General features: G+C 50.8%; 8 protein-coding genes across 8 annotated transcripts in view; 4 read left to right on the top strand and 4 right to left on the bottom strand.

The window, feature by feature from the left end:
* Nucleotides 1-161: 161 nt before the first annotated feature.
* CC84DRAFT_1158375 (uncharacterized protein) lies at nt 162-2234 on the top strand (the record flags this gene model as incomplete). Its single annotated transcript, XM_018177047.1, has 1 exon — nt 162-2234. The coding sequence occupies one exon, from the start codon at nt 162-164 to the stop codon at nt 2232-2234; it is 2073 nt and encodes a 690-aa protein (XP_018029139.1).
* A 315-nt stretch (nt 2235-2549) lies between these two features.
* Nucleotides 2550-4148, bottom strand: CC84DRAFT_1264765 (uncharacterized protein; the record flags this gene model as incomplete). Its single annotated transcript, XM_018185332.1, has 7 exons — nt 2550-3000; nt 3053-3148; nt 3199-3584; nt 3640-3692; nt 3760-3796; nt 3846-3865; nt 3911-4148. 7 exons carry the CDS (start codon nt 4146-4148, stop codon nt 2634-2636), a joined length of 1197 nt encoding a protein of 398 aa, XP_018029138.1. The 3' UTR covers nt 2550-2633.
* A 1396-nt stretch (nt 4149-5544) lies between these two features.
* Nucleotides 5545-7504, bottom strand: CC84DRAFT_1210636 (cytochrome P450; the record flags this gene model as incomplete). Its single annotated transcript, XM_018182300.1, has 3 exons — nt 5545-6268; nt 6325-7030; nt 7444-7504. The coding sequence occupies 3 exons, from the start codon at nt 7502-7504 to the stop codon at nt 5566-5568; spliced, it is 1470 nt and encodes a 489-aa protein (XP_018029137.1). The 3' UTR covers nt 5545-5565.
* A 1543-nt stretch (nt 7505-9047) lies between these two features.
* On the top strand, nt 9048-10731 carry CC84DRAFT_1158367 (cytochrome P450; the record flags this gene model as incomplete). Its single annotated transcript, XM_018177046.1, has 3 exons — nt 9048-9201; nt 9304-10054; nt 10107-10731. The coding sequence occupies 3 exons, from the start codon at nt 9048-9050 to the stop codon at nt 10729-10731; spliced, it is 1530 nt and encodes a 509-aa protein (XP_018029136.1).
* A 369-nt stretch (nt 10732-11100) lies between these two features.
* Nucleotides 11101-13688, top strand: CC84DRAFT_1200393 (MFS general substrate transporter; the record flags this gene model as incomplete). The annotated part of the gene is made up of 7 exons (XM_018181660.1): nt 11101-11590; nt 11710-11978; nt 12025-12271; nt 12329-12707; nt 12756-12899; nt 12952-13121; nt 13328-13688. The coding sequence occupies exons 1-7, from the start codon at nt 11562-11564 to the stop codon at nt 13686-13688; spliced, it is 1599 nt and encodes a 532-aa protein (XP_018029135.1). The 5' UTR covers nt 11101-11561.
* Nucleotides 13689-13963: 275 nt separating this feature from the next.
* CC84DRAFT_1181925 (MFS transporter) lies at nt 13964-15692 on the bottom strand (the record flags this gene model as incomplete). The annotated part of the gene is made up of 5 exons (XM_018180581.1): nt 13964-14141; nt 14200-14586; nt 14644-15169; nt 15256-15404; nt 15472-15692. The coding sequence occupies 5 exons, from the start codon at nt 15690-15692 to the stop codon at nt 13964-13966; spliced, it is 1461 nt and encodes a 486-aa protein (XP_018029134.1).
* Nucleotides 15693-17984: 2292 nt separating this feature from the next.
* Nucleotides 17985-19074, bottom strand: CC84DRAFT_1181924 (oxidoreductase; the record flags this gene model as incomplete). The annotated part of the gene is made up of 3 exons (XM_018180580.1): nt 17985-18595; nt 18658-18939; nt 18990-19074. The coding sequence occupies 3 exons, from the start codon at nt 19072-19074 to the stop codon at nt 17985-17987; spliced, it is 978 nt and encodes a 325-aa protein (XP_018029133.1).
* Nucleotides 19075-19472: 398 nt separating this feature from the next.
* The window catches only part of CC84DRAFT_425113 (uncharacterized protein), a 1674-nt gene continuing 560 nt past the window's right edge, over nt 19473-20586 (top strand). The window contains exons 1-5 of the mRNA XM_018186177.1: nt 19473-19632; nt 19696-19783; nt 19832-20090; nt 20194-20342; nt 20401-20557. Of these exons, the coding sequence (XP_018029132.1) occupies nt 19576-19632; nt 19696-19783; nt 19832-20090; nt 20194-20342; nt 20401-20557 (710 nt within the window). The 5' untranslated portion in view covers nt 19473-19575. The remainder of the gene's footprint in view (nt 19633-19695; nt 19784-19831; nt 20091-20193; nt 20343-20400; nt 20558-20586) is intronic.

Here is a 20586-nt window from a genome sequence, read left to right as displayed (position 1 = left end):
GGAAGGAGGATTAGCTGGACGACCTTCCTCTTCAGGTAACGCGGTACACTAGTCCAACGCCTATCTCGTCATGGCTTGCGCAGGTCCCAAGAACTTTAAAATGTTTAATTTCGCCTTGTATTCTATGGCACCGGACTGCTGGGTCTCTTTTGACTTTCGAGATGCTCAAGGCTATTGTCATCCTCGGTCTTGCCACGGGCGGCTTTGGTATTCCTACCACGACCCATCTCACGGAGCGTGGCAATCACAATGGGTTGAACATTGATATATCGGTCACCAAAGGCCTGCTGAAGTCTCCGACCGATGGCCGCGTTGTGTTGATGTTCGCTCCCAACGGAACTGATCCTCTCGATGACACAGATGTTACCTCTTCGCCGAATTACATCTTCGGAAAGAATGTCTTCGACTTCAAGACAGGACGGACAGTCAGTCTCTCGGGAGGAAGCAATCAAAGCACGGAGACCGGGGTGTATGGATGGCCGAACATCAGTATTGATGCAGTACCGCCAGGCACCTATTCCGTTCAAGCCTTCCTCACGAAGTACGAAAAGGTGACGCGGAGCGATGGCTCAGTAGTCAGCGTCCGCTTTCCCTGCGGAGATGGAGCACCCAACGTCAATGGCTTCGGAAGCCTGACCACAAAACTGGCAGACTACACGGTCTCGGGAGGCCAGCAAACTCTCAAGCTCGTCTTTGACAACGTGACGGCTACCGAGCCTTTCAAAGGCAGGGAGATTGGTGGCTGCAACCAAGCGAATTACAAGGATACTGAACTTCTCAAATACGTCAAAATTCGAAGCAAGACACTGAGTGCGTTTTGGGGTCGCGATATGTATGTTGGCGCAAACGTCGTCCTGCCCGCTGGATATAAAGCCAGCGATAAGAACACGCGTTATCCAGTCATCTACTCCCAAGGACATTGGCCTGCGGACTCAGGCGCTTTTGACTATCCGTCAGATACTGAATTTGCAGACGCTTGGAACAACGGAACTATTCCAGCGACGAACACAACTGAAGCGCGGCCCGCGCCGAAGATGATTCTTGTCACTTTCCGCCATGAAGCTCCGTTTTATGACGATTCGTATGCCGTCAATACCGCCAATCTCGGACCTTACGGCGATGCCATCAACGACGAACTCATACCTCACCTGGACAAGACATTCAACACCATCCGTGCACCATACGCTCGCATCCAGGAAGGCGGCTCTACTGGTGGCTGGGAGTCGATTGCCAACGTGATTTACAGGCCTGACCTGTTCGGTGTCTGCTTCTCGTCGTACCCGGACTCCCTTGACTTCCACCGGCACCAAGACATCGAGCTCTACACCGCCGCCAATGCATACCAGCGAGCCGATGGCAGCTTCGTGCCGTCGATCCGAACGCACCGTAACGGAACGGAAGTGGTGCTCGCAAGCACTGCGCTAGAAAATCACTGGGAGCTCACCTTCGGTACCGCATCGCGCTCGTTCAACCAGTGGGACGTTTGGAACGCGGTCTTCGGTGTGCAGGGTTACAACAACTACCCATTGGAGCCCTGGGACAAGGTCACTGGTGAGATCTACCATGACGCAGTGGAATACTGGAAGCCATTCGATCTGAGCAACTATGTCACCAGCAATTGGAACAACGCTCGGAACCTCGGCAAGACGCTTGCGGGTCGTATCTATATCTATGTCGGTACATGGGACAACTACTACCTGAACGAGGGCGTTCAGGAATTCCAGAAACGCACAGATGCGGTAGGCGGCGCAGGTTGGGCAAATATTACCATTCTGCCGGAGAAGCCTCACGGTGGCAACTACCAAGACCGCGAGATCTGGGACTACCTCACTCTTGTCGATAGCTGGATTAAGGATCATGCGCCCGATGGTCCCTCGCCATTATCTTCCAGCGCCACAGCGCCATCGACCCGAGGAAACGAGTGGAAGGAGGTCATTAAGCGAGGCGGTCGACAAGCCGCTGTCGCACGACAAGCTCCTCCTACAATCAAGTCCAAGACTGTGAAGGTGGGACAAGAGGTCAAGGCCAGCGTCGGACATTGGGACCCTGGTGTTGTCCTGAAGGCCCAGTGGACTCTCAATGGCAAACCTACCTGCGACAAGTTCAATGTCAAGCAGCTTGCAACTGTCTCGTACAAGCCGGATGCGAAAGGGAAGCTGCAGCTGTTGGTCACTGGATCGAAGCGCAACTACAACACGGAGACCAGGAAGAGTGGCAATATCATGGTACGGTAATAGACTAGATACCTTTTCCTTGAACAGCTATTTTCCACGCACCATAGCTCCACTGGGATACTCTGTATATACCTTCTTTTCGCAGTAAACATTCTTCGCGAATAAAATCGAAAGTGTCATTGATGTTCATTCAACACGTTTCTTCGATCTAAAACCTCGATACTTGTGATCTATGACATGATACATTTAACTGGGAAAAGTAGGACAGTACGTGTAGTTGCTGGTACGAAAATTACAGAATGTAACACCTCGACGACTAAAGTCAAAACCAGACTGTAAGATCCTTCCATGATTGTCAATTTGCCAAAACTAGACGACCGTCTTTCCTTTCAATACTAGTGCTGAGCCGAAGCACCATGTCCATCGTGTCAGCCTCTCATTTTGAGCATCCCACGGCCATTATGCTCTGTCTTCAATGGACTGAATGTGTGCATGGTACGTATCTTTACGAGGGTCAAAATCAGACATGTTCGTTAGAATCAAGTCCCCATTTACCAGCGAGCCTGCCTCAGTATTGTTCCGACGCCCACTCCGGATAAATGACATGAGCGTGGAGAGATGACCCCTAGGTACACCGGGAAGCGGCTTCAACGGTTTAGCTTCAGATGAGCAGTTGGGAGGAACACCATCGGTCGGAAGTTCACCCGATCTGCTTCCTGATGAACGTCCTCTAATAGTCGATGTGACCTTCTTCGAGAAGCTCTTGACGACCACGAAAATAACAGGCATGCATGAGCATATGATTCCCACGTTGAGTTCTGCAACACTGCAATTGAAATATTAGTTCGTAGGACAGGGTTTCGTGGAGAAGCTCTTACGCGAATGTGTACACGGGGACACTCATGTACGTGAAATCATCAGTTCCGCGCTGACGGAATCTATAGATGCAGAGAGTAACAGAGCAGATACAAGCCCTGCTCCAATTGTGAGTAAGAGTAATGCGGGACATCTCATGAAAACATACAGGAGTCCTGTAAGGAATAGACCAGCCAGCCCAATCTTTTGCGAGGTAGTAACCCGAAGTCTTGTAACCTGCAACATTGGTATCAACAAGAGATAGAAGTCGCTGATGACACCAAAGACTCCCTGTACCACAGATACTTCGAGTTCCGGTTGGGCACATCGCTGTTTTGATTCTTGAGACAGCCAACCTTCTCCATGTCGCGGGACGCAATGGATTAGGGAGGATATAAAGCAGGCCAGGTAGAAGAGAGCTGTCACGACCATTCCGATACAGATCATATATCGTGCTGAATCTCGGATCCAGAACAGCCGCCTATAGAGGAGGAGGATGCTTAGTTTGATGAAAGTTGCAGTGAAGGAGTACATGATGAACTGTGTAGTCGACATCTGTGACCATATCAACTCGTTGCACGCGCTGCACACTCGTGATGAGCACACATACCTTCACGAAAGACTCCGTCAGGTCTATTAGTCTTACGTCCCATTGATGCGGACCTAATGGATTTCCCATTACTTCTCTATTAGTACGCATGCCGTAGTGTTGCCGTGAAGTGATACTTACTGCGTAGGATTATCGAGCAATAAGCTGTCATCATCAACTATAGGAGATTAGATTCAAACCGAAGCAGGGAATGCGTGGATTTTCACCGAGGATACAGCACAACTATCTGTGAAAATTAGCCATTGTCATTTCTTGAGGTTCCAAAACATACAGTCGTCAATACCGAGCGAGTTCTTTACCTGCAGGCGTGTGTATATGCGAAGCACCACATGGACTAACATTATAGGCAGTAGAACATAAACGGCAACCTGACATTGATACGCTATGGACCGAGGATTGTTGAAGTTGGGTTCAACACCAGAAGGTGGTGTTAAGGCAGGGAATGTTGCAAGCAACGCGGGATCCAATTTGGACGGGTCAAAGTCCCCGTTCGTACCAGTATCGGACATTTTTTAGGAGTGGGTCACGACGAAACGATGAGGGAGTTTTGAGCTCAGTTAATGTCGTTTCTGTCGGCTGAAAATTGAAAACGATGTATTCATAATCTTGCAAAAGTATCTCGAGTTTAACATCCATCGAGCGAGCCAACTGCGCCGCGATGTGGCAATTGCCTCCTCAGGTTTGGCCCCCAATCGCCAATATCGAATTGCATATGCCGTGACGCACGTCGATACGATCACGCAGAACGGAACACCCAGACTTCCTAAGAACCGTGTCCGAGTGCAATACCCGGCAATTTGGCATATCGGGATTCGACTCTTGGTGCTCTCACTTACATTTGCTCTGGCAGGCTGGCTTACAGTCATACGCCAATGTTAACGATTATGCTTGATTCAGTGGTAGACGACAGCCGTCACAGTCCACCTCTAAACTATCTCCACATATCTTAGCATCACATGCTTCTGCCTTTTTACCCATACATAAGGTAGAAACAGAGGAGGCTTGTTATGATGCAACCGATCGTGATCATCTACTGCATCCAGGACCTTTCAGCCTTACTACCTAGGTAGAAGCAGAATCTATGTAGGGTGCCAGTAGAGGAGGTGGCACAAGGCTTGCATATCGACTCAGCCTTGGGTCTTAGTATAGGATGTAAAATAGCCTCGGACGTTGGTTGCTGGGTCCAATCATGTCATGCCTATGGTAGTGCTGCGAAACTCTTGGGTGGCCCTTGCTGACTGTGCTGCAAGCGCGCATCTGCACACTGTGGCAGACCCGAACGCCAATAATCGCTACGGTACCACCATCCCGAAAGTATTTGCAGCCTGACCGGCGCAACATATTAAATCTATTCTTATCGTCTCCGCCCGTTTTTCGCGCGGTTTGGTGGTGGTGATCCCACCTATCGACATTTATTGCACGCCAATGCACGTCGGCAGATTTCTTCCGTTCAGGTGCAGTCACGAATCTACACGCATTGCAGGATCTATTCCTCCCGTCTACCATGTCACACGGGGTAGATGGAAGCAGGAGTGTGCAGCGGGAGCGGCGCCCTCCGTAACGGTTCGATACGCGTTGCAGCGGCTTGTGATGTGCCTTGCCGCTGCCGCATACTTATTGATCCCAACGCTGCTGTCCTTGATAATGTCGCGTAGTGAGACAATGACGCTGGCATGCATTTACGTGCATTTTACTCAAGAACGTAGGTTTTCAGCTTCTCACCTGCAGTCGTACTAAGGTGCATTTTGCATTGCACATGCAGTTCATTCATGGTACAAGCCTGGGAAATTTTGCATGGGGAAATCAAGCCAAACTGGTAGGACTTCCAAGGCCCCGAGTGACTTTTCGTACATCAGAATCAATTTATTCAAATGTCTACAGAGCTATTCAAAGACGATTGACGTTCCCGGATACTCAGAGTCAAGCTCAATCAGTCGAAGTCCTCTTGCGCATGCGAACACGCAGCTGTCCTGCCGGGGGCAATCCACCGTATGGGGCCCAGCTTAGATCAGGTTGTAAATCTACTGCCTCGACCATAGAGACTGCTTCAACGTGATACTTGCTCATCAACACAGAAAACGTGCCCAATATCTCGTGCTTGGCAAAATGCCGGCCAGGGCACATACGTTGACCTCCCCCGAAGGGAATCCAGCATCCTGCCAAGCCATCAAGGCTGAACTTAGGGACTTCAATGGTCGGAATCGAGGGTTCTTGTGAGACCTTCACGTCAGATCCACCCCGATCTTCCTCAGAGCCTACCAGAAATCGCTCCGGCCAGAATTCCTCCAGAGGTCGAGCAAGAGTCCTCGGTCTGATAGCCCAAGCATCCCGGTTCAAAGCTGCTAAGCGGCTGAAAATAGCCATTGGAGTTTGTTTAGGTACATTGTAGGGCCCCAGATGGGTGCTCTCATACTCATTGCTGCGAATCATCGTGATGGCGATCCGAAGACGCAGTACCTCCGCGTACGTTGACTGTAGCAGGGGTTTTGTGGCAAGTTCAGTAACATCCAGGCACCCAGTCTCTTTTCGACAAGTCATGACTTCGGACATGAGTCGATCTTGAAGAGTTAGATCCTTCAAGGCTTCAGTTATATACCAGAAGGTGGCCGGGACAGCGTTGCCGTTAGAGCTACTCCCTCGTTAATCAATGATAACATCACTGGTATCCGGTATATCATGACTTACGCGAAGAGAAGTCCCAAAGTCTCCGATGCCCGTGCATCCAAGTTCATGGCAGGCATTTTTAAGTATGCATGCTCCCTAGCTTTCATCAATTTTGTCCCAAAGTACGGATCCCAGTGCGTGTCGTCGGGTCCAGTCCTCGAACAGTCAGACATGCTGTGAGCATAGTCCGTCCACTTGCCGATATTTTTCAAGAGACGATCTCGAACGCTGTAGGCTGCAGGCATCCACCAACGCGGAATTAGGCGACTATAATTGCCAACGTTGCGATCGAAAGCCCAAAAGTCCTTGACTAAGTTCGGGTACATCTCCAAGATCTTAGTTCCCATCATCGCTTTGATCGCAGCTGTGGACACATGAATCTGCAGAAATCGGTATAAATCCGGTATTTCAACCCATTCCTCGTTAATGTTGAGGTGTGAAAGCTCTTCGTCCAGGAAAGAGAGATAGGTCTCGGACATCAGCTGGAGAGAGGCGCCTGATAACCATTTCTGGCTCGTATGTGCTTGCCAATAATGGATACGATCCTCGTGTCTTATCTTACTCTCTTTCCGAGGCTTTGTTGCCATCCCAGAATCATCAGCAGCATAGAATGGTATTACATCTTTGGGGGTGTTAAGGATACGAGTCAAGGCAAAGATAGTGCCAGTCTTGCTAGTGAGGGTTTTCGAAGATCGGAAGAGAGTCGAGATGTGGTCACGATTTGCCACTATACAGAAGTTCAGGGGGCCTGCGCGAACGCGTAGAGGGCGAGAACATCCGTGATGTTTCCTATGATTGTCAGGAAATTTTGAGGCTCAGTCATGTTGACGGGCACCCACATGACCTTATCTAAAAAATTTGAGGGGCTCCAGGCCAATTCAAGCGCATTGAACAATAGCGGTACAACGTGGGGTATCGTAGGAAGACGGAGTTCGCCTAGTCTCATATGCACTTCCCCTTTCGCCTGCCTGAATTGGAAGACGGAGAGAGCATAGGTCAAGAGACATATCACCAGGCCAGTGGTTGCGGCGGTACAGGCACAATGGAACAAGGTGGCTCCTTGTACCGAACGGATAGCTGATGGCCAGTGGATCGTCTAGTTTAACTGTTAGCGTCTCAAAGTTATCATATAAGGCGTACTCACGTGAAATAACGAGTATTTCATGTTGACCACTTGTTCCACAATACCAAGCGAGGTCATGTCGACGTACATGTGCTCAAAGATATGCGATCCGTTGATTGAAGACATTCGATTGGGTTGGGTACGGGACGATTTGTTTTTGTAAAGTACTAAACGGTGGAGTTGAGTATCAAGACTTTTCCAAATGTTGATGGACTATGACCTCAAGATATCAAGTCCTTTCGGACCCCTAGATCACTCTCGAGTCAAACCAACATATGTGCAATGGCAACGATCACATCAAGTGCAGCCCCCAAGAGGCGAAGCTGCCTGGCCTTTTCCGTGGCACGGCTATGCTGATCTTGCCTGCATCACATAATAGACAACTCTGCTGGTTCGATTCTCCTGGGGGTGTATGCACCATTACGGACCCTTCCATTGATAGGTGAGTTGATTCCCGACGCATGTCTCAGCGCTCTTGTTTCGAAATTCCGGTGAATTATCAGTGACTGCCGCTTCCTTGCAGTCGTAAAGGGTTAGACCATGCCCAGGCGCGTCGCTGTCAACTGATCACCAGACTCATCCTCGGGGCCAAAATCTGCAGCTTATAAGGACTTTACTGAAAGCAAGTAATCCGCGCTCAGAATCGGTAGGATTCGAGTATACTTTGAATATTCTCCAGGGCCGAACAGAGCTTTCGACATCTTTCTTCTACCTTGTTTCTCGCGTGCAGAACTTTCCAGCAAAGGACTACAATGGAACCTTCTTCCTCATTTACCACACTGCGAGCGCACACACTCTTATCACACTGCAACCGGGCCGAAATTACAGCTATCATTGTGGGCATTGGTTGCATTTTTGTGTTGATTCGCGTCGTGAGCTGGGCATCTGCGTGCGCATCAGCTTTCAGAGCGGCGGCAAACACACGGCTGTCCCCAGGCATTCCGGGTAAGCTTTACACAGCTCTGAACGCCAAGACAACACCATCGCTGATAGTGGATAGCGAACTGGGTACATTAGGCCGTGGTAGGGTACGCAGCGGGCGGCGATGGAGAAGCATACGAAATGGGGGCGACTAGGCTACCGTTGCGCTAGTGTATGCAAAATGCCAAGTGGCGCCGTGGCTTGGTGTGTCTCGATAAGTGCTCAAGCAGGCTATGCTGCGACGAGTACATTGTATTCAGTGCAATCCTTTGCGAGGATTGCGCCTCATCATTTCCATAACCGAACGTCGTGCATGTATTTTTCAATCAAATCGGGCGTAAATGAGACGGGTCCTCCCGCGCCGTTGCGGTGCGTTGCAGGGATCAATTGTATTGATCCTGCCGTGCAACTACCACTCCTTCGGTGTCGTGGTGCGGCGGGGAAAATGAATTGCATGATGTCAGCATAGCTTGCAGGGTTTCCTGCAAGGCTGCCTGCGTTTTAATTTGGTGGATTATGTGTCTTACCGGTCAGCCTGTGCCACCGGCTGTGCCGCAATTTACCTGCATCATAGCATGGCAGACTGTTCCCCCAACTTTCTCCCTCCTCGCTGGGAATCGCGACTATTACTGCAGCCCCTCTCCCTAAACTCAAGTCTGCACAGTCGATCGGGGGCGCCAAACCAATGGCCATAATGGGCATGCTTGTAGGTGACAGCACGAACCACAGTGCTCAAATCTTTGGTGCTGTTGCAGCAGGCTGGCTCGGTTGGTACACGTGGAAATTCTTCATTTCTCCTCTGCTGTATCGCGATGAGCCAAAGGAATTGCCATATTTGATTCCGTGTAAGATCCGTCAGCTGCTCTCAGGCCTCGCCACTGACATTTGCGTAGTTTTCGGTCACACATTGTCCATGGTCACGGGCGCTCATAACATGTTCTTAGACGGGAGGTAAGGGATCAGCCTCCTTGATCTGAGCCTATATGCCAACAACACTCTCAGAAAACGCTTCGGTAATGACCCTTGGGCCGTCACGATAATGGGCGAGTCACTATACGTCATACCCTCCGCTGAGGATGTCTTGGCTGTGTACAGAGCACCTAAAACCCTTGATTTCGACCCGTTTATCAAGGAAATGCTGTCAAAGTACGGCATCACTGCCGAGACCGCGTCGAAGATGTTTGACACGCTCCCCGGCCAAACGAAAAATTGGATGGAAACAATGATCGAGAACTTCAAAACGCAGATGCATCCAGGTGAGAAACTCGACCATGTTCAAACGCGACTATTGGGCTTTATTGACCATTCGTTGGTTTGGGGACGACTCCACGGTCGCATGGTACTCGAGGATGGCGGCAATGAGAGAGTGGTCTCACTCTATAATTGGAGCGAGGTGGTCATTGTTGACGCGCAGACGCGAGCCTTCTTCGACGACGCGCTGTACAAGGAGTGCCCTGATCTCTTAGCCCAGTTCCAGATATACGAAGACGAAGCTTGGAAGCTTCCAATGGACCTACCTGATTTCGCTACCAAAGCGCTTCGCTCTTCCAAGATCAACATTGAGAGTGGACTGAGACGGTATTTGAAACTTTCCAGGGATGAAAGGCCTAATGATTCATGGTTGATCGATATACTTTGCAAGGATATGGATAAACTTGGCCTCGAGGAGGATCAGAAAGTTTATGTGTTGTTCTCGTTCTACCGAGTGTAAGTCCCCCGCTCCATTCTTGGCTACTTTCATGGCTCATGATTTCATTAGCATGAACGCCAATGCATACAAATTGGTCTTCTGGATCATATCATACCTGCTCTTTCATCCGCAGCTTATGGAGGAGCTGAAGGTCGAAATTGAACCTGCGTTCCGGGATGGAAATCACTCTACGCCCGATCTGAGCTTTCTGTTCGATTCATGCCCTCTACTCGCGTCAATCTGTGAGGAGGTTCTTCGTCTGACCAACTGGCCGATCGGCACGCGCACAGTGCAAACCGACACCATCATCGGAGGCAAAAAGTTACGACAAGGTAGAAAGCTGCTCATGCCATACCGAGCCATGCACTTCGACCCTGCTGTCTTCGGGGCTGATGCTACTGCCTTCAATCCAAAGCGCTTCATAATGAAGAAGACACTAGTCACCCACAAGAGTTATCGACCTTTTGGTGGTGCGGCGCACTATTGTCCCGGACGATACATTGCGAGGAGAGAAGTGCAGATGTTCACAGCAGTCATGCTCATGAGATTCGAGATCACTTTGTTGGAAGGCGAAGGTCCAGGGAACAGGTCTCATTTCCCAAAAATGGACGATACACTCCCATCGGGTGGCATACAAGTGCCCTCGAAGGGAGAGGATTTGATCGTAAGGGTGAGACCTTCTAAGGCAGTGTAAAGACAGTGACCGATTCTTGGCGATTTCAAGCTCGCTTTCGAGCTCTCCTCGTTTGAATAATGCTCTGAGAATTCAACGGGTGTCAGTTCGATTGACTGCGCCAAGCGTCTACAATGACAAAACTATATCTGTGGGCATGGTTTGAATGACTTGCTATGTATCGATGTCTCGGGATACGTAATACGCGCTAATGTGATCCTTAAGCCCCAGCTTCGCACCTAGCAAGAAATTTCATTAGAGTCCGCAGAGATCGGCGTAGATGCTCATGTGGATCTCAAAATAGACGAGACTTCGGGTTCCGATTGCTGCTATCATACACTCCATCGAAACGATTATTGGTGAATATCAATGTACGACCATCCGCTTTGAGCCACCCACGCGGTATGGCGATTTTACCGGCATGGGACCCCAAGGATACTCTGGGTGTGGCAAGGATATATGCAGATAAGCTGCATCACTATCAGACGCCTGCTGCCTATTCGTCCCATCAACAAAGCTCACAAGCCTTGATCCTGTTGACGGAGATTTGTCGTGTACTACGAAAAGAGTCTGTGCGATTCTGCGGGCGTACTACCTCGTACGCTAGAAACCATTCTAAATTACATGCAAGTCAGGCTACGCCGCACCCAGCCAAGAAGATTCGGCTGGAAAAAACTGTACGCACCAAGAGGACCTGCTCCAACTCGTGAGATACCCTCCCTTGAGGACTTTCTGGTACTATCTTCGTCTGTGTTCGTTATCTTCGTGTCTCTGCCAATCCTCCGCTCAGGGGAAGAAACCTCTAGCTCTTCAACTACAGTCAATTCAACTTCATTCGGATCGTTTTCAGAATGACTACTCGAGATGAAGTTACGGAAAGGTGATACTTCGTCCCTCTCCATAGAACGCCAAATACCTAACAGATCACAGCTTCCCAGGCAAAGAAGCGACAGCCTTTCAGCAGCAAGATCCTCAACATCTGCCCCTCAAAATCACAAGAACTTACGGGAATTCTTTGCGCGAGCGATGGAGCTCTCCAATCGTGATCATTTCGCTGTTCTTTGGAACGCTCTTGATCGCATTAGACACTACCATCATAGGAACCGCCATTCCAGCCATAACTTCATCTTTCCAGACCTTGGAAGATCTGGCTTGGTATGGGAGTGGCTATCTTCTTACAGTGACTGCGCTACAACCTAGCTTCGGAAAGCTATACATGTCACTCGATATCAAGAGTCTATATATGTTGTGTATCATAATATTCGAAGGTGTGGATCACCTTACAGTACTACGGCATCCAGCTTACCAAGGCAGTGGGTTCCATACTTTGTGCAGCCGCACCATCATCTGCCGTGTTCATTGCAGGCCGAGCTATTGCAGGCATGGGTGCGGCCGGGCTCCTCCAAGGCGCCTTGATCATTATCACAAACTCGGTTTCGCTAGAGCGGCGGCCCCTATACATGGGCATTGTGATAAGTGTATTTGGTATCTGCGCGGGGATAGGACCCGTTCTAGGGGGGACTTTCACCGGCAGCATTAGCTGGCGGTGGTGTTTTTGGATGTAAGTAGTCAGCTGAGTCCAACCCGCCGCTCAATCAGACCGTTGACCTGGTGATAGTAACGTTCCAATTGGGTTTGTCGTTCTTTTCCTCATCTTCGTTTTCTTGAATATCAAGAAAGACAGCACACGGAGAAGCCCACAAGCTGCGTCCAATCCTAAGCAACTTTTGACGAGCCTAGATCCATGCGGAGCGATTTTGGTTATCGCTGCAATATGCTGTCTTCTTCTTGCACTACAATGGGGCGGTCAAACCTTGCCTTGGAAGTCCGCAAAGGTCATAGGTCTTTGTGTGGCTTCAGGTTTACTCTTCGTGGCATTCTTCATAGTGCAGTGGAAGCTAGGGAACGACGGCACGCTTCCTTTGTCCATAATTAAGCAGAGATCACTGCTCTCAGGTGTCTTGTTCCTCTTCTTCATGGGTATGCCAATGACCGCTGTGAGTGCGCCGAACTCCCCTAGGGAAGAAGTATCTTAACGTGCTCAGTACACTTACTACGTTCCGATATATTTTCAATCTATCCAGGGAATGTCGCCTCTAGCGAGCGGCGTTAACTTTCTGGCCTTCGCTCTGCCACAGATCGGGCTTACTGTCGCCACAGGTGCCCTAGCGACAGTGTTTGGGTACTATGTACGATGGTATTGAGGTCATGGCACTATTGGTTCCTGACTGTATTTCACAGGTACCCTACATGATTTTCGGCACCGCAATCAGCATTGTTGGGTCTGGTCTTGTAATGACCCTCGACGTCGGGACGAGTACCGCCAAGTGGGCGGGTTTCTTAGTCGTATGTGGCTTCGGTACTGGAATGTCGATAAATCACCCATACACAGCAATTCAAGCAATCATGACGTACGTAACATCTAATCTCACACTCTCAGACGTTCATATCTGACTTTTTCCAGGGAGCATAACATGCCTGTCGCAAATGGTAAGACTAAGCTTCAGAACCGCGACAAGAACCAACACTGAAAAGCCACAGCCATTTTGCAGTTTGCTTTTCAGCTCGGGGCGTAAGTTTTGACCCTAGTAGCAATCACCGACTAACAAAATTCCAGCGCCTTGAGCTTAAGCATTTCGCAGACACTGTTCGTCAACCGACTTACTGCAGAGATCAAGATGAAAACGCCGGAGATCCCACCAGCCGTAGTGATTTCGGCGGGTGCATCAAATCTTCCACTTATCGCGCCCACACCGAAAGCGCTACTTCTGCTACGCGAGGCTTATGCGAATGCTGTGCAACATGTCTTCATATATGCGCTGAGTGCTGCCTGTGTCGGGCTCCTGGCTACATTTGGGTTTGAGCACTACAACTTGAAAAAGGTCGCGGAAGGACGGAAAGCAGCGAAGGAGGCCAGTCATGACCTGCATGTGCAGGAAAATAGGACGAGCCTTGACCAAGCCAGTGAGCAGTGCTGATCAGGACACTGTGTACTTCCGGATAATGACGACTGCTAACTTACGACAACGGGTAGTATAGAATGACAGTTGATAAAATGAGTGCAGCTGTATTGGCGTCGCTAGCTGACTTTGATATTGAGACCAAACACATCGTGCATTGCGTCTTGCGGATCCCGTCGCTAATCATATTTGTCTACAAGTCAACGCTAGCAACACGCCACAAACTGGTGTCGAATCACATCATTTTACACTTCGTGCATCATCCTTTCCAGCTCAAGCATCGCTTATCACGTCTAGTAGACGTAAAAGTTCCCACTCTCGTCGTTCATCTCCCTCAGCGCTTTGTTCCTCCTCTTCATAATAATCTTTGCTACCCACGCAAGTACAGCAGTAGCGACGGAGAAACCAGCAGACGAGCCAAGCGCAATAGCATATCGCGGCTCGTCAGTCTTGGGCCACAAGTACGGCGTCCTAGCTCGTACGTTAGCCGAAACATTCGCTTGATAGAAAGCGACCAGGAAGCACCTACCAGATGAACGACGCGTTCATGATCGTTGTCACAATGCCGATTGCGACTGCCTTCTTCTCCTTCGTTTGACCACAGGTACTTCCGCACCACCCAAGAATGAGCGAATTGACGCCGTACGTGCCGATGGTAAAGATTACCATGGAAACATAGCGGCCAGCCACATCCATAGTTGCACACGCAGACACGAAACCAATCGTGGCTACGGCCTTCGAGATCGTAATGTGCCATGTGCGCTCGTTGAACTTACCACTACTCCACGAGACAGCGATTGTAACGGCGCCGGCGATGAGATAGGGCGGGCATGTGAGGACGAGGGTTATGGTCTCCTCGAAACCTAGGGTCTCTACCACGGTGGGGAAGAAGTTCTTGAAGCCGTTGGCGGCCAGGCTGAGAAAAGTCAGTAATGTGCTGTGCGTATAAATTTGAAGTGCAATAAGTACGTACTGCATGTGTGCCATGAACGCAAAAATCCACACCATCGGATCCTTCGCAGCCTGCATGAAACCTTTGCGGGTAGAGGTCTCACCCTCGTTGCCAACAGTGTCGAGCTCCATGCGGTTGGTGGCCAGCAGGCGCTCCTCCGGTGTCAGCCACTTTGTGTCGTGCGGGAAGTCGGGCAGAAGGAAGAAGCCCACGATGGCGATGACAAAGGTAACGGCTCCCTGGAGGATGAACAGCCATCTCCAGCCGGAAAGGCCGGCGACATCATCCATGCCGTGGAAGATGCCCGCAGCAATGAGGCCTGCGAAAGCGGTTGCGAGGATGTTGCCCGTGTATAGGATAGCAATGCGCGTGGCAACTTCCTTGCGCGTATAGAAGATAGACAGTAGGTAGACTGCACCGGGATAGTAAGGTGCTTCTGTCAGGCCTAGGAAAAAACGGGTAAGGAGCAAGCCAGTGAAGTTCTTAGACACAGCTGTCAGACCGCTGACGATGGCCCAAAGCATCATAGCGGTTCCCATGTATCGACCTGGGTTTTTGTCAGTTCATGGCTGCGAGCTATGTATTGGGTCGACTTCACGCCAAACACCATGAGATGATAGGTGGTAAACATACTGGGGCGGGTTCTCGTCAAGAACATGTTCGACGGGATCTGACCGAGTAGATAGCCGACAAAGAGGATAGACACGCAAGTCTGGTACTGGGCACTGGTGAGGTTGAGGTCCTCCTCGAGATCGTTGATCCTAGCGAGGGCAATCGCGTTTCTGTAAAGATAGTTGTGTCAGCTTACATGGCCCAGTCACGCTAGAGATGGTTTGGTGTTGTACATACCTGTCCAGATAGTTCAACCAGTACATGGACCACAGCATAGGCATGATCCATCTGTCCAACTTTTTTACCAATGCAATCTCACGAGGGTCGGTCTTCTCGTGGGCACCAAACTGATCTTGCTTATCGACGATAGGCACAGGCTTCACATAGTCGGGTTCGTTCGTCTGCTGCTGTTCCAGCATGAGGACTTCATTTTTCTCAGCCGTAGTAGTGGTGGCCATTTTGAACGCTTCTTCTCGAAAGATTTGCGAATGAATATAGAGTTGAGCAACCACGCGGAGGCAGCTGTGGAGCGTATGCCCCGGGCGCAGATACCCATCGTTTATATATCATTCTCGCCCTACATTCCTTTATCCCAGAAAAGGTGGCATCCCGAAAACGTCAAAGCTCAGCCTGAGTGCGTAGGGAAAGGATGACAACTTGGTCGCATTATTGGCTGACTAGGAGCTGGTCACATACCAAGAAGCGATCCAAGAAGGCCTAAGACCCGTACGTTCACGACCCCGACCGGCTGAGCCTCATCCCGGGTAGCTTAGGCGCGTCTTGGATTCGGAGCAAAACGGTTTGTGGTGCAAGTGGTGAGTTATTTGTTTTGACCGTTATAGATACGCACAAGATGGGGCTTTGGGTGGAGTTTTGTGGAGTCCGGGGTAAGGCCTCGTGATACAGTTGTATCTGATGGTGTTGAAAGTGCAAGACCGCGCGCAATTGATCCACTCACACGGCGGGTCCTCATTCCATCCATTTACTTTGGAATAAGGCGATGATGCTCGACTTCAACGTTGTTCTGTACCTCCATGCTGCTGTGCGAGAACTTCCGACAAACGCGGCCGGGAATCTCAAGCCATCGGATGAGGACTTCGTTCAGCCCGACGCCACACCCGTCAAGCTTCTAAACCTCACCTCGAGACGATGCTTCCACTCGGCACGCTTCACCGCTCGAGAGCTTCCCCGCTCAGTCATGTCTTGGTTGGTCGCGCGGCGCGCTTCGTTGCAGGCGCGAGGAGGGGGCAATAAGCTGGTTGGCAAGCCACGACCGCGGCGCCAATGGCTTGTGTCTTCTCTATATGTAGGCGCGGAGCGGCCACCGAGTTCTGGGCGCCGCAGAGGCGCCGAAAAGAATCGGGGCAAAACGAGGGACGCGGGGGATCGCGCGCGGGGAACGCGACGCTAGCGTAGGATGACTTGTGCGTGAAACTTGCATGATTCGAGCGTTACTTCAATCGGGGCAAGTGCCGTGGGCACCAACTGTGTCGATGCGGAGGATGCCTGTGTGACCTCAGGTTTCGGCGTACACATCCCGGGCGAGGCTGCGATGGGTCGTGAAGTCACAGCATCACCTGCATTGACGGGGACGGCGCACTTCGGAGTGGGTCTGCGTCTAGGCGCAGTGATACAGAAGTGGCGTTTGAGTGGACACGCCATCGAACATAGCAGGCTTCTGGCATTGAGGGTGAAGGTTCCGTCTTTCTTGGGACTGTCGCTTACCAGCTTGTCAGCCTACGACGTTCCAGCACTGTCCCGATTGTCTCCACGGCCTCGGCTTCCCCAGAAGCGCATCACTGTTTCCACGTATTGTACGGAGCAACATCCTTGCATGAGATTCCTTATCATTGGTACTGACCACACGGTGGCATCCAGCAGATCTGTAGAAAAGATGGGCAACCGTCCGATAACAAAAATTCGCGTGGTAAATAGAAATCGAAGGCTTTCATCCTTATATACGGAGTCTAATCGAGGATAGAAACTCGCGCAGGGCTATCGAATGCATCGCACCCAAAGGGAAAGGGACCGTACTCGACCATGCGCGCGTGCTGTCCGAGGCACGTAAGGAAGCGTGCGAAGTGTTTGAACTGCCTGCATATCTCCCCTCTTATGGAAAAGACACCTCGTAAAATCCCAACAATCTGCATGACTGATTCATCAGTTGATTATTCAATCTTCTTATCTTGAAAGCTCAGTGCTGTGTCCGTCCTCACTATCCTACCTGTGGCTAAAAAATACACATGACTCCACAACTCTCAACAGAAATTGTATAGAGATAGACGCAGTTGGATTTGAACCAACGCCTCCCCCGATCCTCTGGCTCTCACAATCTGCAACGCTCTCTCAAATCTCGCTCTCATTCTCAACGTAGCCCCGAGAATGATACTTGATTTAAGAAATTGTATGAATCGTGGGCATGCGCCGCACGGAAATGCCTTAGGGTTGGGGCGCCTTACCACTGGGCCGTGTGTTCTTGATGTTTCGATGGAGTGTTCATGGGTGATTGGAATTCATACACCTAGGTAGCGATCACGGAGCCAGGTGAGAGACCAAGCTGACAGTGTCTGGCGTGGAAATTGAAGTAAGAGAACAGTGTGTAGGTACCCAATCACCACTTCATCTCTTATCAAGCATGCCAATCATGGCTTATCATACACTAAGTAAATACTGCCTGATTGCTACCCGCGACTTCACCAAGTACTCCATGTCGATTACCCCCCTCAACACTCAAGCCGCTAACTTCTAATTCAAAACTTCTGCAACACACCCTGCGTCCACTCCCACAGCCGCCCCGCCAAATTTGCATCCGTCGCGGCCTTATCCAGCTTATCTGGTGCATGCAGTCCAACAGGATAGTAGAACCCCCCATTAACCAGCTCTTCCTTCTTCGCCACCGCCGCACAGTACACCTGGTTCCAGCACCCCTGATGCGGCGTCAAGTACTTTAGTCCCTGCAGCCAGCACGTGATGTGGATGAACCATCGCGTCTGCCAGTCCTGCTTGTACATCAGGTCCGTCGCGACGACGCCCGGGTGGATCGATAACGACGTGATCTCTGGATAGCGTCGGGCGAGCTCTGCTGGGTACAGGATGTTGGCGAGTTTGGAATGCCCGTAGCGGACCCAGCCGCCGAGCATGAAGCGCGGCATGGAGCTGCGCGAGTCGAGCTCGGCGAAGGAGATGCCGTTGCCCGGGTGGAAGCCGTAGCCCATAGATGTGGTGCTGAGGATGCGAACATCAGAGGCGGGGGTGCGGGCCGTGCGGAGGAGCGTGGGAAGAAGGACGTCGATGAGCATGGCGTGTGCGAGGTGATTTGTTGCGAATTGGATCTCTGGGGTCTCATGATCAGTAGGTGTTTCTTGATGGCATTCCAGACTTCACTGTGGAAGGCGAGCCAATTGAATAAGGTGTAGAGCTTACCATAGCCATCTTTGCTAAGTACCGGCGGGCTGGCCATGATACCTGCAGTGCACATCAAGACATCTAACCTCTCATGCTTGAAACCTTTCTGAACATTATCTTTCACGGACGATAATGAAGTGAAGTCCACTTCAATGAACGTCATGCCGACCGAAGCATAGCTCTTCTGGATATCTCCAATAAGCGTATCTGCGGCTTTTCGGTTGCGGCCTGTGATGTATATGTGCGAGGGCCCATGAGGCGCCAGTGTACGAGCAGTCTCAGCTCCTATGCCCGCGGTGCCTGGCATTAGATTAGTAGCTGCCCTCAACTGAACAAACTATTCCACGTACCGCCCGTGATGAAAAGCACTTTGCCTTCGAGAGAAGGAACCTCCTTCACCGGATCGAAATCAGCGCGTGCTTGAATGTTCTTCATCTTTACTTCTAGCTAGGCTGGACAGATCTGGTGTTGTAACGAGTATATTGTGATGCACTTCCACCTGCAGGTCCAACCGTCCTATATACCCAGTCTCTCAGTATCAAAGCGTCACTCAGCGGACCAACCGGTCGGCCGAATATTCGTTTGCCTGCACATACATGGTGATATCGGAGCTTGCAGTGTTGCAGATTTGCATCTTGCTGTGCCCTGGACGAGGCTTTGTTGCACCCGTGCGAATCTCCGATTGGTCAGGCCGAGCTACGGATGTAATCTAAGCCAAAAGAGGGACTAGCGCATAAGCAACCTGCATCTGAACCGTGCCGTCGCGATGCAAGACATCCTTCCGGCTACTCCTAAAGGAGCCTAATTTCAGTAAGCAGCCTGCATACAAAAGCCACTGCACTCCTGGAGATAGTTCCGCTTCCTCATCTCTCGGAGCAATTCTTCTACGTGCTTGTATTCGTCCATCGGACCTGTCCACTGGAAGGCGATCGCAGCATGTCGCGGAGGAACGATACTTTCATCTCGCTAGGAGAAAAGAAGCAGCTCTGCCATGTATTTTAGGCCCCCAAATCGCTTTGATATCGTCAGTTTTGGAGGTAGGCTCATGATGACCAGGCCCAAGACGCGAACGAAGATTGGACGGGCAAGGCATCAGCAAAAGAGAGGAGGAAGTTGCAGAATAGATTACATCAAAGAGCATGGAGTTGGTACAATCTTGCCCACAGTACCTTGCCGTAACTCACATCCACAGGACGACGCAAAGCCCAAGAGGCTACCCACCATCCTCCAGACCCACACCCATCCAATGAACCCCAATCCCTCACCGACGCATTCATCCGAGCATCCGCAGCCTTTCTTCCCCCTCCACCCAAGGATTCAACCCCCACATCTTTCACAAACTCAATCCAAGATCTTATGCGTAGCGGCGTCTACGCTACCCCTCCCTTCCTCTCTTTGCTCCACTATAACCTTAACAAGCCCTCGCTTCCCTGGCCTACATGCGCCGAACCGTACGTTGACCTCCAGATACGAAGCCGCTATATTTTAGACATGGTGTCTTTATATCTAACCCCGCCGTCCTAATACGACTGACACTGCACTTCCGTCATATAGGCACAAACCCATGCTCTTCACCCCCATAATACCCTACCTCGACGCCTCCGGCAAAGACATTAGCTTCACCACAGACAAAGAGGCCTATCCCCCGTTCCACCCCTCTCTCTTCCCCCTCACGCCAGACCACTACCTCATCACGCTCATCCGTACGTCCCGTATCCCAAGCCCCCCATCACGGACGCGCTAACGTGCGATATAAAAAAGAATACAACACCCTCCGTGGCGTCCTCACCAACCTCCTCCTCGTACGCATCCACCTCGACCCAGAGTGCCAAAACGCGCTCCGCATCCCGCTCCTCCACACACCCCCCTCAACGCCTCCACCCACCTTCCGCCTGACCCCCATCCAGAAGTCCATAAAGTAAGTACCCATTTCCGATGCTCAGACTT

This window comes from Paraphaeosphaeria sporulosa (genome assembly GCF_001642045.1).
Source record: "Paraphaeosphaeria sporulosa strain AP3s5-JAC2a unplaced genomic scaffold CC84scaffold_17, whole genome shotgun sequence".
NCBI classification, from domain to species: Eukaryota; Fungi; Ascomycota; class Dothideomycetes; order Pleosporales; family Didymosphaeriaceae; genus Paraphaeosphaeria; species Paraphaeosphaeria sporulosa.
Note: the sequence above shows the minus strand (reverse complement) of the source record. Positions and strands in the feature narration are given on the sequence as shown.